The sequence below is a fragment of the Anneissia japonica genome, unplaced genomic scaffold, assembly GCF_011630105.1.
Source record: "Anneissia japonica isolate Jap-2015-1 unplaced genomic scaffold, ASM1163010v1 scaffold287835_len3118868_cov185, whole genome shotgun sequence".
NCBI classification, from domain to species: domain Eukaryota; kingdom Metazoa; phylum Echinodermata; class Crinoidea; order Comatulida; family Comatulidae; genus Anneissia; species Anneissia japonica.
Genome location: NW_022737223.1, coordinates 80,596 through 98,833, shown reverse-complemented (window position 1 = coordinate 98,833; position 18,238 = coordinate 80,596). Strand labels below are relative to the sequence as shown.

General features: G+C 33.8%; 2 protein-coding genes across 9 annotated transcripts in view; both read left to right on the top strand.

Annotated features, from left to right (window-relative positions):
• The window catches only part of LOC117117125, a 12,876-nt gene extending 3,917 nt beyond the window's left edge, over window positions 1-8,959 (top strand). The window contains exon 4 of the mRNA XM_033261333.1: window positions 8,790-8,959. Coding sequence (XP_033117224.1) covers window positions 8,790-8,959 — 170 coding nt within the window. The remainder of the gene's footprint in view (window positions 1-8,789) is intronic.
• LOC117117211 lies at window positions 3,442-16,900 on the top strand. Of its 8 annotated transcripts, XR_004446869.1 has the most exons (3): window positions 6,335-10,274; window positions 12,328-12,490; window positions 12,970-16,900. XR_004446869.1 is itself a non-coding variant. In XM_033261443.1 (2 exons), the coding sequence occupies exon 2, from the start codon at window positions 9,360-9,362 to the stop codon at window positions 10,338-10,340; it is 981 nt and encodes a 326-aa protein (XP_033117334.1). In that variant the 5' UTR covers window positions 3,442-6,391; window positions 7,955-9,359; the 3' UTR covers window positions 10,341-11,503. The 8 variants fall into 8 exon arrangements, 6 of the variants coding, with proteins under 6 accessions (XP_033117334.1, XP_033117335.1, XP_033117336.1 ...); XM_033261443.1 differs by lacking the exons at window positions 12,328-12,490; window positions 12,970-16,900 and having other exon boundaries at window positions 3,442-6,391; window positions 7,955-11,503; XM_033261444.1 differs by lacking the exons at window positions 12,328-12,490; window positions 12,970-16,900 and having other exon boundaries at window positions 6,330-6,391; window positions 8,790-11,503.
• Window positions 16,901-18,238: the final 1,338 nt, after the last annotated feature.

Genomic DNA, 18,238 nt, shown 5'->3' with positions numbered 1-18,238 from the left:
TATTGAAACTGTATTGCGTTTGTGTAAATATAAAAGCTGTATATATTGTAAATTATTGTAATTATAAGAGAAATATTATATTTTTTATTTGTAAATTAATGTAAATTCTATGATAATGATTTACAAAGTATTTATTATTGATTGATGAAATAAATAAAAAGCTTTGCTTATCGTTGAAACAGTACAAGATGCAATCGTTTCTCTGTGTCTGAATAGTTACTGTATACTATGCGACTTTAGTTAAATATTAGTAATATTCTCATAACATTACAACAAATATAATTAGTTATTTCAATCACCATTTAAATTATATAGTATTAGTTAGTGATTGTAAATATGAAATATATAAAAGCAATTAAAAAAGAATTAAAATAAATAAATAAATATGTAAAAAAAGCGTTTCAAATATCATATTGTGTTAGCCATAGCATCGTACTCAGTATTGGTACTTCTCGTAAAGTGCAATACAAGCAAAAATAACAGGTTCTGATTGGTCATTTAATTCAAGCCGAGGCCCTATATGATAGGCCCTACTACAGTTCCATACATTTTACAACTACAATATATACTTTCTTTCTTTTCATTTTACAGGCTTATATTATAACGAATTAAACAGAAACAGACATAATAATATTTTACTATTGCAGCTATTTGTGGTGAATTTATTGTTGATTTCAGTCGTAGTGATGAATGGCAAACATAGTAATAATGGCAAACGTTGGAATTAATTAAGCCCTCTTTATTACCATATTATTTAGAGTTCGAGAATTAAATTATTTGAATGGTGTCAGTTTGTTTGAGTGTATTTACTCCACTATTTGAGGCTTAGAAACCTAGTATACAAAGTACAATAATAACACTAAATATATAAAACTTCAACCCTGTGTTGTCTAAATTTGCCCGTAAACATGTTAGTTAAACCAACGACAGTAATTCTAATCCACTGTCAATATGATAGAAATGGAGAAAATTCGATTATTTCTATCGTATTGATATTATAACAAATACAGAGATTGGAAACGTGGGATTGACGGTAACAAAATTTACGATGACAAACTTGGTTGTGGAGACTGTATACACTTTTTAATGTTGCATATTCATCATGTAGCCATACCATCGTACTCAGTATTGGTACTTCTCGTAAAGTGCAATACAAGCAAAAATAACACGGCCTATTTGATAGGCCCTACTAACAGTTTCATACATTTTACAACTAAAATATATAATTTCTCTCTTTTCATTTTACAGGCTTATTATTAATTACGAATTAAATAGAAACAGACATAATAATTTGTTACTATCTCATCTATTTGTGGTGAATTTATTGTTGATTTCAGTCGTAGTGATGAATGGCAAACATAGTAATGATGGCAAACGTGAGAATAAAGCCCTCTTTTTTACCATAATATTTAGAGTTCAAGAATTAAATTATTTGAATGGTGTAAGTTTGTTTGAGTATATTTACTCCACTAGTTTAGGCTTAGAAACCTAGTATACAAAGTACAATAATAAATATGTAAAACTTTAACCTTATGATGACGTAATATCTGTCTCTTATACACATCTAAATTCTAGTCCACTGTCAATATGATAGAAATGGAGAAAATTTAATTATTTCTATAGTCGTGATATTATAATAAATACAGAGATCGGAAACGTGGGATTGACGGTAACAAAAATTACGACGACGAACTTGGTTGTGGAGACTATACCCTTTTTAATGTTACATATTCATCATCAATGATATCTCTGAACCAATAGAAACCGTTCTTTACATAAGCCAATAGAAATCGTCCATTCCGCGCTACGTCACCAAATATCATTCACCCGGGCAATTCAAACTATAGTCACAAAATTTACAGTCACCAAACTGTCACCGATAATTCCCTAACCTAACCTTTTGTTTTCAAATTCAATACCCTCATTAATTTAATGGGCAAGAAGATTCTTTTGTGACTGTAAATCCAGCACTGGCAGACTTATCTCCCTTTTGTCTCAATTTTTTCTCATTGTTACCAATTTCTAAAGAGCACACAATAGTGGACTATAAATTTTAAGGAAACATGACAAACTTAACACGTCACGCTACACAACGCCACTTAATTAATACCACTTTTGTTTTTAATATTTCAATAAACCCTCAAATACCCCCGTCATATGCTTCAACCCATTATGAGGAAAATAAAATTAATAAAATTATGAATAAATAATTAAGAATTATGATGACGTAATATTCTATTGTGACCATGTCACCATATTAACTACTGCTTTCGATTATGAGATGCTGTAAGCAGAATTCGAAAAGTCGTGGCAGCGAGGGGATGATTTTCTTTCATTCGGGACAATGCCGACAAACTAAAGTGGGGCAATGAGGATTTCCTAAATGTTAAGAAAAAGAAGAGAATGCTGCAAACGAGCCAACTTACGATGGCCGAGACGACGAATGGGAAAATTAATCTAGTTGAGTTCTTCTCTTGAACACAGTTCAACACTCGTAAAGAAAAAGACTGGCACCGATGCAAAGTGTGGCAAACTGTGCCGAAGATTGAAGTTGAAACTGCAAGCAAGCTCGATCCCCCACCGGAGGAAGAAGTGTACCTGCACAAGGTTAACAAAAAAAAAGTGCCAAAAAAGAAACGGTCCGTGTAATGGGAATCCCGAAGTTCTCGGTACCAACACAATATAAAAAGAAATGTGCCAAAATACAAATGAATGCAACATAGCATATATTTTTTTTTAAATAATAGGCGTCCCGATTTTTGCAAACCGTCTTAGAACGATGGGAGTACAACGAGACTGTACATGATGGAGAGACCTACGGACTCTTCGAAGCAACACTTCAGAGTAAAGGCCAAAAAAGAAAGCAACGAAACAATTCGAGAAATCGGAAGAAGCGATCTAAAAAGAGATTATTAAAGCAAAGAAAGACATGCTGGAAACAACGACCGACGAGAACCTTGGCAGGAAAATGTTGCCAAAATAAAAGAAGAACCTACAAGGTTCGAAATACCGCCGTTCGTGGAAGAACAGGGAGATCACCAGCGATGATTGACGAAGAAGTAAAGTTCCTGTTTTGACAGTTCCAAACTTAGACCTACTGTGCAAACACTTTGATTGGAAAGAGATAAATTCGTCGAGGTACCGATTGCTGACAAAGAGGCAACATACTACAGTTCGTGGAATTTCGAAGTTCGGGGGGAAACCCGACATTGAACCTGACGTCGCCACACTTACCAGGGAAGGATATAACGAATATCGTGGAAAGAAACCGGTATTATGTTCGCACGGAAACTGACGTCGCCACACTTACCCAGGAACTCGACAACGGAGATTGCGGAAGAAACAAGGCGCAACTTTATGTAAATAAACTGACAGGGGAGTCGCAAAAAGGAAAAGAAGACCAGACCAAAGAAAAAGATATGGATAAAAAAAGTTATGGAAGAAGGCACAACAACAATTCTCGACTTGCTGCACGATCCGCTGTTGTACTCCGACGCTGTTCCATCCATGATGCTTGAGACCGATCGGTGTTGCGACTGCTGTTGAGGTTGGAAAATCTCCTTGATTTTAATCGGGAATAGAAAGAGAACTTACCAGGAAATGCCACAACGAAAATCGTGGAAGGAAACAGTCATGTTCGCATGAAACCTGACGTCGCGACCACACTGTAAAAAATGTCTGTAATTTTACGTTTACCGTAATCAAATTTACTGTAAAAATAAGGGTCACTACCGTGTGATTGTATTTTAACGGTATTTTGTATATAGTAATACGATATATTGGCGTTTTCTTGTAAATTTCCGGCATCATATCGTTTTTCTACAGGTTAAAATGTGTCAGTGTATTTCAACGGAATTTTTATGTAAATATAAGGTGAATTCGTAAATTTAATGTGTTTGGCGGTTAAATTACGTCGTAATATTACTGTTTTCCAGGTCAAAATCAACATTGACGTTAATTAACGTTGGAGCTCGTAATTTTCAGATATGAACTGGCGTAATTTTACAGTACAAAATATTTTTTTAACAAGCACTACGAATTTTAACGGTATTTGTTGTATAACAACGATGAGACTGTGAATTTAGACACTTCGATGTTAAATAACGGTTCATATTCGATGGTAAAATTAACATTTTTTCAGTAATTTTAGGTTCGCCGTTGTAATTCTACTATCAGTAAAATATGTCTGTAGTTTTACGTTTACTGAAATCCAATTTACTGTAAAAATAATGGTCACTACCGTGAAATTGTATTTTAACGGTATTTTGTATAATATTAATAAGATAGACTCATGGTGATTTGTTGTAAATCACCTGTATTTTATCGTTTTTTTACAGGTTAAAATCTCCATTCTGTATTTTAACGTCAGAGCTCAGAATTTAAACTATAATGGTGTAAATTTACCTTAAATGTTATGTATTGTACCGTATGAATAAAGTGTTGTGTATTGCAAAAAAATTGCTATGTAAATATACGGTGAATTGTAACGTGTTTTGTGGTTAAACTACGTCGTCATATTCGTCAAAAACAGGTCAAAATCAACATTAAGTAATTTAACGTCGGAGCTCGTAATAGTTAGTTATGAATTGGCGTAATTTTACAGTTCAAAATACTTTTTAACAAAAGTACGTATTTTAACCATATTTTTGTATAACGATGTGAATTTAAACGCTTCGGTGTTAGTAATCAGTTCATCTTCGCGGGTAAATAAATAATTTTCCGTTATTTTACGTTCACTGATCAATAAAAGATGTCTGAATTTTACATTCACCGTAACCCAATTTATACTGTAAAAAATGTCTGTAATTTTACATTTACCGTACTCTAATTTACTGTAATAATATGGGTCACTACCAAGTGACTGTATTTTAACGGTATTTTGTATACAATAATACGATAGATTGATGTTTTGTTGTAAATTACCGGTATCATACCTATCGTTTTCCTACAGGTTAAAATCTACATTCTGTATTTTAACGTCGGAGTTCAAAATTTAAACTATAAATTGGTGTAAAATTACCATAACCGTTATGTATTGCATTGTATTTATATTTGTTAATAAAATGTTATGTATTTTAACGGAATTTATGTAAACATACGATGAAGTCGTAACTTTAATGTGCTTTGGTGGTTAAATTCGTCGTCGTATTACTATTTTCCGTAATTTAACAGGTCAAAATCAACATAATCAACATTCAGTTAATTAACGTCGGAGTTCGTACTTGGTCAGTTATGAATTGGCGTAATTTTACAGTACAAAATATATTTTAACGTACATAAGTACACCCGGTTTAACAGTATCTTTGTATAACAATGATGAGATTGTGAACTTAATCCAATTTACTGTAAAAAATAAGGACGTGTGATTGTATTTTGTATAATACAATTGGCGTTTTGTTGTAGATTATACCGGTATCACATCGTTTTTCTACAGGTTTAAATCTCATTCTGTATTTTAACGTCGGAGCTCGAAAATTACTATTAGTGTAAATTTACTACCGTTTTGTTTTGTAGGTATGCCTATATGTGTTAATAACTTTTGTTAGGTAGGCCTATTTCAACAGAATATTTTGTAGGCCTAAACATATAAAGTGGTCGTAAATTTAGTGGACCTCCTTGGTAAAACATCATCATAATTACTGTTTTCCGTATACAAGTCAAAATCAGCAGCATTCTGTTAATTAACGGCGGAGCTCTAATGTTCAGATGAATTGCATAATTTTACATAGGCCTTAAAAGGCCTAGCCATACAAAATATCTTTTAACATCCAGTAGGCCTACTGTGGCCTACTACATTTTAACGGTTTGTGTAACAACAATGAGATTGTGAATAACGCTTCGATGTCACATAACGGTTCATATTCGCCATTATGTTTTATAGGCCCAGCAGTAAATAATCATCTGTGAATTTACGTTCATTGTAGCCTTATCCAATTTACTGTAAAAATAGGCCTAGGCCTAAGTGTCAATACGGTGTGATTGTTACCCATAACACTTCACACACTATAATACTACGTTAAAACACCGTTCTGTTTTCAACGTCGAGCTCATAATGGCCTGCCTACTACCGGGCGAATTTGAAAATATATTATATGGTGCTTGGTCGCCGTTTACGTATTAACCTGTAGGCTATAAAATCCAACCACAAAATACATTTTTTTTAATTGTTGTTATTCTACGTTCTCTGACGTAAAATTATAGTGAAATCTGTTTATTTGGCGCGTTTACGATCACGTGACATCTTTCAATTGCTTTGCCGCATTGCGGCACGCATGCGTATTGTATCGTTTGTTTGTGGCGCGGACTATGTCAAAATATAGGATCGAGAGCACATGTAAAGTTTAGTATTCCCTCGAGAGTTCGCAGTTGGGGAAGAAAAGTGCGTAAGAAGGTACGTATATGTCTCTATTAATCCTCTTAATAAGCGAAAGTACTGAATTTTGTTGTTTATCCTCCTCGCCTCCAAGGAGCCTAGCGATCTGGCCTAGGCTGCATATGAGTTCTGATTCTAGGCCTCTAACCTAGTCATTTAAAGTCAGGGCCTTCATGAATTTGCCTAGGCCTATACCCACGTGCACGGCCATACTCTTGACTCGTTTATATAGGCCTTCTAGGTCTCAGATGGGGACGTAATGATGAAACTGTTCAATAATCAGATCACAGTGTTGTTTGCGCCAAAGTAGTTTTTCGAGGCATAAAGCAATATATTTTAAGAACTACTACTAGCTAGGCCTAGCCTAGGTACTGTAGGACGTCTCTAACGGCTAGGTAATTAGATCTAAGCTTGTATAGGCAAGGCCTAAGCCTACCTCATATTATCACATAGGCCCTAGGCCTAGGAGGGAACATTCTTATTGATATATAATGAGGAATTTAGTATTCTTCTGTCTGATTTAAAAAAAATTGTAATACTGGCATGGTAGATGCATCCTGACAATGATGTTTTTTCAGTTTCGAAAACAGTGTTACTCGCTCTCGATCGTATTTTCCCAAACTCGCTAGGCCTAGCCTGGGCCTAGATTATAACTAGAATCCATAAAAACAGACGTGGTATCCCTTTAGTCAGGACATACAACCAGCTCATTGTGTAGAAATATACTACTGTATAGAAAAACAGATCTGATGAGGATATAATAATGCCTTCATTTTATCTAAAAAAATGTGTTAAAAAAACACCATAGCACTGAAACTGCACTGATTTGTGTAAGGGCACATATAAAAAATTATTAGATTATCATTCTTTTTGTAACAAAAATTGATGAGGAAGGGGAGTTTTTTTTATTTTTTTTTAATCGGAACAATAGATTAATTCGCTTTTGTTTTCATTGATGAGGGAGGGTCTGTTCATATTTGGTCTGTAATAGTAATTATTGTGCAAAAATTGGTTTAATTTTATAGTTTTTTAAAACCCATTCAGTCCCAAAAGTGCTTTAGGCGCTTTCTAATTATCATCATCAATTAATTAATTAAATGTATTACATGTCATATAAATGTCAATAAAATTTATCGTCCTGTGTATTTTTGACACCTTTTTAAAAAGAAATAAATCACTGCGGGACAAAAAACTAAATTGAGGCAATTAAAGTCAAAAGGCTCAAAAGATACTGTAGGACTATCATTTAGATTTTTTGGCATGCTCTGTCCCATTTTTAATTAATTTGTGACCTTAGGTCACAGTGGAACTATAGGGATAATACAGCAGATGTGAAATGTGTGTGTGAGATGTATGTGCAGAACATGTTTTTAAACAAATGGGCTCATAAACGTCACCTCGCGGAGGGTACTGTATAAAGTGTTTGATTTTAGAATTTAGAAATTCAGAATTTTACGAAAGGGAAGCAAACTTGCATCTCTCATTCAAATTTGCCACAACTTCTTGTGTAGTCAAAATGTGATCCGAACACAGGTTTTAACATAATATTCATAGATGTACAGTATATGTCACTCATTACAGATAACTATGGAAACTGACAGCGATACTGATACTCTCATTATATCTGATATTGAACAAGCATGTCTGTGAATTTTGCCGAACATAAAAAAGGAGACAAAGGAAAAACTTTTGATGAAACTAGATGAGCTCGGTGTAATATATGAGCAGGATCTTTCGCTAGTCCCAGAGAATAACATTCAAGACATTCTAAAGCCCATAGATTTGCGGAAGTGGCATAGATTTTTTGAAATGTAAGATATATTGTAGATGTATGGATAAGGCGTGTTTATTCTGATTATGCGTATGCTCAGAATCTATGATGAGGTTGACTTGTTTTAAAAAATAAATTCGGGGCACTTGTAATTACAAAGTGCTTCCTATTTACGAAACATTTTCATGCACATTGTACAGATTGCAATTGATGTCTGTGATCAAAAGTTGCGAACTGATAAAAAAAAAATGTCACTCGCATTTATAACTGACGTTGTTCAGACAATATACTGTATTATTCAACTATAATGTCTAATCATTAAAATTATTATCAACCTCTAACCTTTGGAAGAAACTATTTAAAAAAATTAATGCTTTTTAAAAGTTTTGATGCTATTTTAACAATTATATCTTATGTAATTACATGACACATAAATGTGTTGATTTAGTAACAAGATACATATACACAAATTATGTGCCCCAAAACTAAAATTAACTGTTTACATTTTGTGCAGGTTTAAATTGTTAGACTTATAATTATAGTTTGTTGCAATTCATCAGATTTAGTCCTGAATGTTCTTTCAATCAACCACTTAATTAGGGTATTAATAAAAACATGATGAGATGTTATAAAATGTTATTACAGCCCGAGAGGATACCTCCTCCATCTATCTATCTCCTGTAACATTTGGACGAAGTACTCCAGGAACTTCATCAAGTCCCATTTCAAGTCTGGAAGATTCATCCAGTTTTGGTGGAAATTCAAGTCATGAAGAGTCATCTTTGCCATCACTTCCAGGTACACAACAGTTCTAAGTAAATGTCCTCATTTGAAATTGAATTTGTTTTAAATTATCAAGTATTTTTGTCTCAGTCATAACATGGCCACTTTCTGAGCCCAGCATGCCAAACCTGGCTCAAAAAGCCCTTAAATGACTTGTTAGAAAGGTACATGGCCTTTAATAGGATATGACTAGGATTATATCTTTCAGATTTGTTACCTGGGGGAAATGTGGGACAATAACTTGATTGTACATTTAGAGGGTCGTGCTTCCAAATTGATTTTTAGTGGCCATGTGTAACTTTGCATGATTGCAACTGTAGGATGAGAGTTTACCAGCATGGTGTTTGTGTGAAATGTTATGTGGTGTAGTGTAGTAATAATTGTTGTTTTTATGCGGGGGATTTTAATATAGACCTAAACTATTTTATATTGATGTTTATAGACCAAGGCAGGCTGTCACTTGGAAGCAAAGGCATTTCAATGGATGACAGTGGAGGCAATCTTGGCGATGTGAACTGGAACAAAGTACCAAACAGAGTCAAAAAGTATCTGCAGAAAGGTACACGACTTCCTCCATCAGAAAGAAAAGAGCTAGTAAGATTTATAGTTGATGAATGTATTTATGACAATAAACCTTACCCACGCACTTCTCAACTAAGAATAGTGGCAGCAAAAGCTGTTAGCAAATATCCGAAATCTTTGTTGGATGTGTGCGACGGAGACACAGTAGGAACCGGTTATGACAGTTTGTTAAACCAGTTAGTCAATCGTGTTGACAATATTAGCAGACCTAAGTCGCAGGTATCATTGAAAGTGCATGTGCAGCTGAAGGATGGTAAGCAATTTAAACGTAAACTAATGGATAGTTACGGATGCGCAAGATGGCAACCAGATGGTTTGCCAGAAGGACAAACAGAAGCCACTCAAAAGGATATTATGGAAAAGTTACAGGATAAGTTCACGAAAAATGAGAATGGAGATGACGTGGAAACTGACATGATGTTGACCTATGCAACCCAACGCAGACATATTAACAGCAGAGACCATCTCTTGAGTGACACATTAGTGAAATGGCCCTACCTATTCCAAGAGCAGTTTCTAATTCTCCACTGCAACTACCTGCTGGACTTCAATATTATGGAAAAAATGAAGATGGCCTATGCAAATAAAGTCCCCAAACTACTTAGATATTTTGAAGACCAACCCAAAGAAGTAGTTAAAGAGATAGAGTTAGCAAAGAAAAAGAGAGAAGACAACACACCAGAAATTATAGGTCTTCTGACTTGTTTAGGTGCCTACTTTGAAGAGGAAATTGAACAAGTGATACTGACCATGCCCACTGATCAGGTAAAATATTTAGCTTATAATTTGCACTGCTTTTGTGAATACAACATAATAACTAAATTTTATTGAATTAAAAATGTTTATGTATCACTTATATATTTTGCAAATTTATTATGAAAAATTAACAGTTAAGATTTCTGTCAACTACAAAATTTAGGGCCTACTATTTGGCTACATTTTTCAAGTAAGTGACTTTGTGACTTTTTGGCAACACTTACAAATTATGTGATGATTTTCAATCTATTCACTTGTCTTCCAAGCTTATATCTTTTTCTCCATGCAGATGACACGATTGCTCTATATTTTAGCAAAAATATATACTGTACCTTATTCAATTTTATTTCCTTTCCCAATACTTTCCTGCCAACAAACTTTCAATTAACCACGAGAAATTTAGCTTCATTCTTTTTCGAAACCCAACAAATCACAAACTCCTGATCCTGACCAGGGGTTTTAAATTAGAAGAAACAAATAAGCCAAATTGAAATCAAAGTATCCAAAAACCTTGTTATAATTTTTAGGTTATCCTAGTTTGTTCCCTAATATTCTTTGTATTCTCTATTGCTACCTTATTCTTCCCTATTGAGTTACTGAAACATTGTTTGGGGAAACACATGCCCATCCAACTTAAGTAAACTTCAAATAATTCAAAAGAAGGCTATATCTGGCGCTCCACCATGGTCATATTCTTCATCTTTATTCTCTAATCTCAATATTCTAAAAATTGCTGATATAAAATCTCTTCAACAATATCTTGTTAAATGCTTCCAATTACTGTATTTTACCAAATTCATTTCTGTAACATTTTACAAATCTATTCACCATTACAGTACACGAAATAGCTCTAATATTTGTATACCCACCCATAGCACTTATTATTTCCAACATCAGCTTTTCAAGCCTGAAATTTTGGAATTCATTACCCACCCTCCCCCACCAACTTCTTTTTGCTGCCAGTCTCAGTTTGTCAGTCTTTATTTGATATGTTTACTCGTTTGTCCTGTGCTGTTTCTGTTTTCAGGCTGTTTCACCAAAGATTTATTTTTCTTATCTTCTAGGGTTTTGCCTCCTTTTTACTTGTTGTAAGGCCAGTTGTGGCAAAATGCCTAAGTTGTAGTAAAAATTGAAATGCAAGTTGATGGTATTTTCAGATACCTGAGTATGTAATCTTTAAAATGAGGTGTCATTCATTGAAATTGGACATTTCAAGCCTAAGTTATTGGAAAAGTGAAAGTATAGTACTCTTAGAATCAAGATAAACATACATACATTGTTTAATAGAATGAACTATCAAAATAACATTAAATAAACAATTTATTGACCACTTACAGAACTAATACTTTGGTACAATGATTAATAAGACATTAAACTATTGATCTATTTTAATGAAAAACAAATTTGGATTTTTAGGCAATTTTTGAGCTCCCATATTTTATAGCTCATTTACTCAATACTAGACTGTGCGACAACTTAACCATTTCGCCACGACATGCTTCAATTTACATAATTCCTTGTTTTTACCTTGTATTTGTAAGGAAATTCTGTTGTAATTGTATTGAAAAAAGTGAAAAATTGTTTACTTGATTTGATAGGCATGTCTTGTCTCCCTGTACACTTTACTTTCTTTCTTAACATGCTTTATGAAAATTGTAAACAAAATATACATTGATGTGTGTACCATATACAATAATTTGTAAAACTTGTGTGCAAATTACTGTATGACACTTTACAGAAAGTGAAGAGTATCAAGGGTGTTTTAGGATTGCCCAGTCTAATTGCACATGGTAAGTTCTCTCACAGAATTGTAAAAAGTAGCTCAAGACTTGCAATTTTGTTTTAAGGACAGGATGTATGTGATACAACAGTAACAGAAAATTCTATCTTAAATACCATTGATAATTTGTTCATAATCGTATAGTACGTAATCAGTACATTGTTATCGGACAGAATCATTGCACCTGTACTAAATCGTGTGCGATGGCTAACTAATATACAGAGTGTATGAATATTATATTTAATATGTAAATTATTATATTGCATATGTTTCTTTAAATAGGAGAGCCTCTGACAGCTTGCGTCTTCTCTCTGTCAATTGAAAAACAGGTCACCACCAAAGTTCATAATCCTTTGGCAGCTGTATGTATTTTGTTTGGCGCATACTATGTTTTCAATCTGAATTATCTGTTAGCTAGCCACACAGTATTGGAATTCATACAGAGGTTAGAAATTTATTGTTCTCTTTACAATTTCCATTTTTTGGGTTTTTAATTTTTTTTTTTTTTTTTTTTTTTCAAATTTCTTTAAAATATTTGCGAACTTACAGTAATTTTTTAGAAGCTTAACAAATTAAAAAATTTCCGAAAGATACAAATTGTTTCTCCAAAAATAAATAAAATCAGGAAAATTTATTGCTCGAAGTACATGCAGGTCTCCCTCCAATTAAATATCACTTCTGGGACTGGGGTTTCCATCGTCTTTAGCAGTTTTGGCGCCAGGACTTGCCCGATGGAGGGGCTAAAGGCCCTGACGGGGGAGGGGGGGTGGCTAGTGGAGTGAATTGAGTCTCACTTGAGTGGGGGGCCAGGGGGCCGCCTAGGGCCCCCGGCCCTAGGCGGCCAAGAGTTCAAGAGTTTGAACCTTATTCTTCCAAATATATTCTAACATACTTTTAATTGGTTAAAACTGTTTATCTTCGCAGAGTTATGCTTGGGATCAACCCCGAGAAAGGATCCAAGAAGTCCAGGACAGCTAGAGGCAAAAAACCAGCAATAAGTCCAAAGATCTTACAGCTTACCAACGCATGAGTGAGTTTTGGATCACTAAATATTGTAAAAGAAGCAAGATTATATACTCCATCTGTCTTTGCTGCCAGCCATTACAACCTTTAGATGGAAGGTTAGTTGTCACCATTGACAAAAAATTGATAATTATATGATTTGTTTGTAGCTCTCAATCAGCAATATAATAGTGTGTTGCAGTTCTTTTTTTAAACTTGTTTAAACTATGATTCAAAAAGGTGATAATTTGATAATTAGCAATTGCTGGTTTGAATTATGAGGAATCACGGACATGGTTTTGATAGTTAAGTTACCCGTTTAGGGTGTGATATGCAGGAAGCCTAATGTGTGTCAAATTTGATCTGCAGGGTGCACTCGCGTGCTAAAATTATCCTTGTGAGTATGGTTTTCACATCTATTGAATATTCATGGTTGTCATAGCAGCATCTCAGACAGTATAATAAAGTGATAGTAAACAGCCTGCTGTTGACATAAAATTGATAATTACAGTGTACAGGTATTTAAAGTCAGGCTCTGGAGGAAAAACATTTTTTGTTTTGTTGTAGAACTGATTTTTCTAAGACAGAAAAATGTAGTTTGATCAAAAGCTGAGCAACGGTGAATGAAATGCAGATTTTTGAATATTTCAAAACTGGGCGAAAAAGATGTGTAAAATGGGCGGTTATGCCCCTTTTTCCCCCAGTTTTTAAATATTAAAAAATCTGTATATCATTCACCTTTGCTCAGTTTTTGATCAAACTACTTTTTTCTGTCTTAGAAAAATCAATTCTACAACATATCAAACATTTTTTTTTTCTTCGGAGCCTGACTTTAAGCTAAATACATGTATTGGTATTCCATAAGTAGCATTGAAAGGTCTAAAGCTTTAGCTTTAATTACCATGTTTGTTTAACAGTAGGCTAGCAAATTTTCTGTACTATTACTGATTGAAACTTGTGTTTTTGCTATGTTTACCAGTAGGCCAGCTAATTTACTATTACAGATTAAAAATTGTTAGAACTATGATAAAAAATAGAAAAAGTTGATAATCAGCAATTACAGTATTTGAATTAAAGGAATCACAGATGTGGTTTTGATAGTAAAGTGATCCGGTATTTGCAAATGATATTTAACAAGCAAGTAGAGTGATTAAATGATAATTACAGTGATATAAGCAGGTTAAATAATACTCAAATTTACTGTACTATTTCTGATTGAAACTTGTGTTTTTGCTATGTTTACCAATAGGCCAGCTAATTTACTATTACAGATTAAAAATTGTTAGAACTATGATAAAAAATGGGAAAACTTGATAATCAGCAATTACAGTACAGTATTTGAATTATAGGAATCACAGATGTGGTTTTGATAGTAAAGTGATCCGGTATTTGCAAATGATATTTAACAAGCAAGTAAAGTGATTAAATGATAATTACAGTGATATAAGCAGGTTAAATAATACTCAAATTTACTGTACTATTTCTGATTGAAACTTGTGTTTTTGCTATGTTTACCAATAGGCCAGCTAATTTATTATTACAGATTAAAAATTGTTAAAACTATGATAAAAAAAAGGGTATAAAAACTTGATAATTAGCAATTACAGTATTTGAATTAAAGGAATCACAGACGTGGTTTTGATAGTAAAGTGATCCGGTTTTGCAAATGATAGTTAACAAGCAAGTAGAGTGATTAAATGATAATTACAGTGTTATAAAGCAGGTTAAATAATACTCAAATTTACTGTACTATTTCTGATTGAAACTTGTGTTTTTGCTATGTTTACCAATAGGCCAGCTAATTTATTATTACAGATTAAAAATTGTTAAAACTATGATAAAAAAAAAAGGGTATAAAAACTTGATAATTAGCAATTACAGTATTTGAATTAAAGGAATCACAGACGTGGTTTTGATAGTAAAGTGATCCGGTTTTGCAAATGATAGTTAACAAGCAAGTAGAGTGATTAAATGATAATTACAGTGTTATAAGCAGGTTAAATAATACTCAAATTTACTGTACTATTTCTGATTGAAACTTGTGTTTTTGCTATGTTTACCAATAGGCCAGCTAATTTATTATTACAGATTAAAAATTGTTAAAACTATGATAAAAAAAAAGGGTATAAAAACTTGATAATTAGCAATTACAGTATTTGAATTAAAGGAATCACAGACGTGGTTTTGATAGTAAAGTGATCCGGTTTTGCAAATGATAGTTAACAAGCAAGTAGAGTGTTTAAATGATAATTACAGTGTTATAAGCAGGTTAAATAATTCAAAAAATTTAAATACTCAGTATTTATTGTATGCAAATTTTATAGTTTTGTAAAGAGTTATATATGTTGAATAAGATTTACAGATTTGGTTTTACTGTATCTTAAATTCGACAATCGTCGACAGTAATTCACCATATTTTTACAGAAATTCATTATTAACGATACCTGTGATTCTACATGTTAACAGTTGACCGACATTCTGATTGACAGTATTTTTACGGTTTTCAGAAATTATTAATAACGTCGCCTGTGATTCTACATTACGATTAACAGTAATTTGACAGTATTTTTTACAGGAATTTAACTACTAACGTCATCTGTGATCCTACCGGCATTCAGATTGACAGTAATTTCCCGTTTTTTTACGGAATTTCATTGTTAACGGTACCTGTGATTTTACATAACGTTTGACAGCGGCACTCATATTGACAGTAATTTGACGGTATTTTTACATTTGACGGTATGTTTACATGGAATTTTTCTAACAACGTTACCTGTGATTCTACGTTACAGTTGACGACCGGCATTCAGATTGACAGTAATTTACTGTATTTTTACATAAATTTACTTTTAACGGTAAATGTGATTCTACATTACGGTTGACTACCGGTATTTAAATCAACAGTAATTTACCGTAGTTCTACATAAATTTACTTTTAACGGTAAATGTGATTTTACATTACGGTAGACGACTGGCGTCCTGGTTGCCAGTATTTTGATGGTATTTTTACAGGAATTTATTATTTACGGTAAATGTAATTATACATTACGGTAGACGACTGGCGTCCTGGTTGCCAGTATTTTGACGGTATTTTTACAGGAATTTATTACTTACGGTAAATGTAATTATACATTACGGTAGACGACTGGCGTCCTGGTTGCCAGTATTTTGACGGTATTTCTACAGGAATTTATTATTTACGGTAAATGTAATTATACATTACGGTAGACAACTGGCGTCCTGGTTGCCAATATTTTGACGGTATTTTTACAGGAAAATTTCTAACAGTGCACTTACACAGGAAGGCGGACGGAGTGGCTCGTTCGATACGAACGAGCCAACGAATGGTGCGATCTGCACGTGTTCCGATTCAAATTCCGATTCTTGCCTGAGATTGCGGAGAGAACGAAAGCACAACTTTATGTGAATAAACTGAACAGAGGAGTCGAAAATTTATCGACAAAAAAAGCCAAAAAGGAAAAAGATCAGGACAAGAAAGTTATGGAAGAAAGCACAAAAACAACGATCGACATGCTGCACGCGAAAAAGAACAACAGTATACACCGTTATCTTAAAGACGATGGACTTGACGTTGGGGGGAGGGGAGGGGAAAACAAAAGACGACAGCAATCGTCCAACGAAGAGATCGCAAACCGGAACGACGAATTTTTTTTTTTCAAAGGGAGGCAACGTGTTCGAATTCCGACTTTGGTTTCGAACGTGGAGAAAAGAATACAGACTGGGAAAGACCGACGCTCGACGACAAATGGAAACTCTACAGAAGATAGAGTCCAATAGTATTATACCGCTGTATAAAAAAAAACAGTGGATTGTGACAGGTGAAAAAACGACAGTCTTCACCTTTAGTTTTTCCCTTTTCTTATTAATCTTCACACGCCAATACTATGCTTATATATGGGGTGCCATACGCAGCAAAAGCTGTCTCTTATACACATCTAGATGTGTATAAGAGACAGACCCGGAGAAGCTCCCGACAGGTTGATGCAAGATAGGATGAGGCAAGGGAGGCAACACCTACGAACGTGGGGAAGAGAGGGCTGGACTGTGAAAGACATTACTTTCCGGCGGTCGAAGACGAAAGGATATCTAAAATCAGGATGCTTGTACAATAGATCGAGAACGGCTATAACAGGTAAGTGCGGCGACGTCAGGTGCGTCGTTCACCGCGACCCCGAAGACCAGTTATTTTTACCAGCTGCCTATGATAAAAGAAATAGAAGAACAAAAAAAAGGAGATAATTTGGATAAAGGATGCTTTTGCATTGTTAAATAAAGCTTTTCAGAAAACATGCAATGGCGAATGGAAATCTGTAAACTGTTCGAAGATGGTTCGACATGTATCTGCAAGAACAAAAAAAAAATATAATATTTGATTAATTTCTATTGATTTAACGAATAAATGCTGCACCACCGCAGTGATGTTTGAACTATGTTGTAAATCATTTCATGAGTCAACCGAAAAAAATCAAGTAAAATAACTGTTAAAAACAAAGAAAAAAACAAATTTGCTAAATTCAATAATAATATCTATAAAACAAAGAGAGAGAAAAAAATTCATTCTCTATAGATTTCAATTCCACCGAAATTTTTCTAGTGGAAATATGGGAATGCTGCAAGACGTATTCTAATTAACGAGGCTGGATACACTACAGCATCGGACAGGTTGATGATGGTTCTACACGTATCTGAAAGAACAAAAAAAAATATAAAGTTCGATTAAGTTATATTGATTTAACTAATAAATGCTGCGCCTACACAGTGGTGTTCTAATTACGTTGTCTGTGTTGTGCAATTATTTAAAGTGTCAAAAAAATAGCTCTTAGAAACAAAAAAAAACAAAAAAACCGCTAAATTCAATAATTATATGCAAAAATAAAATTAAGACAAAAACAAAGAGACAAAAATGTAAATACGATCCACAAACTTGAAAGAGACGTCAAGAAACCATTAGAAGAAAATAAAAAAGGAAGATTTTAAATCGATCGCTAAAATGCGGACCTAAGAACTTTAAGCAACCAATCAGCAGCAAGCCCACAGCTGCGTAAATAGGAGAGTGGAAATAAACTGATCAGGTGAGATTTTAACCTTGCATCCTGTGCGTTACTATTTTCGGTTCTGGTAGAGGTAGAAATGAATCAAACGTTAATTTAAATAGAATACCAATACATGC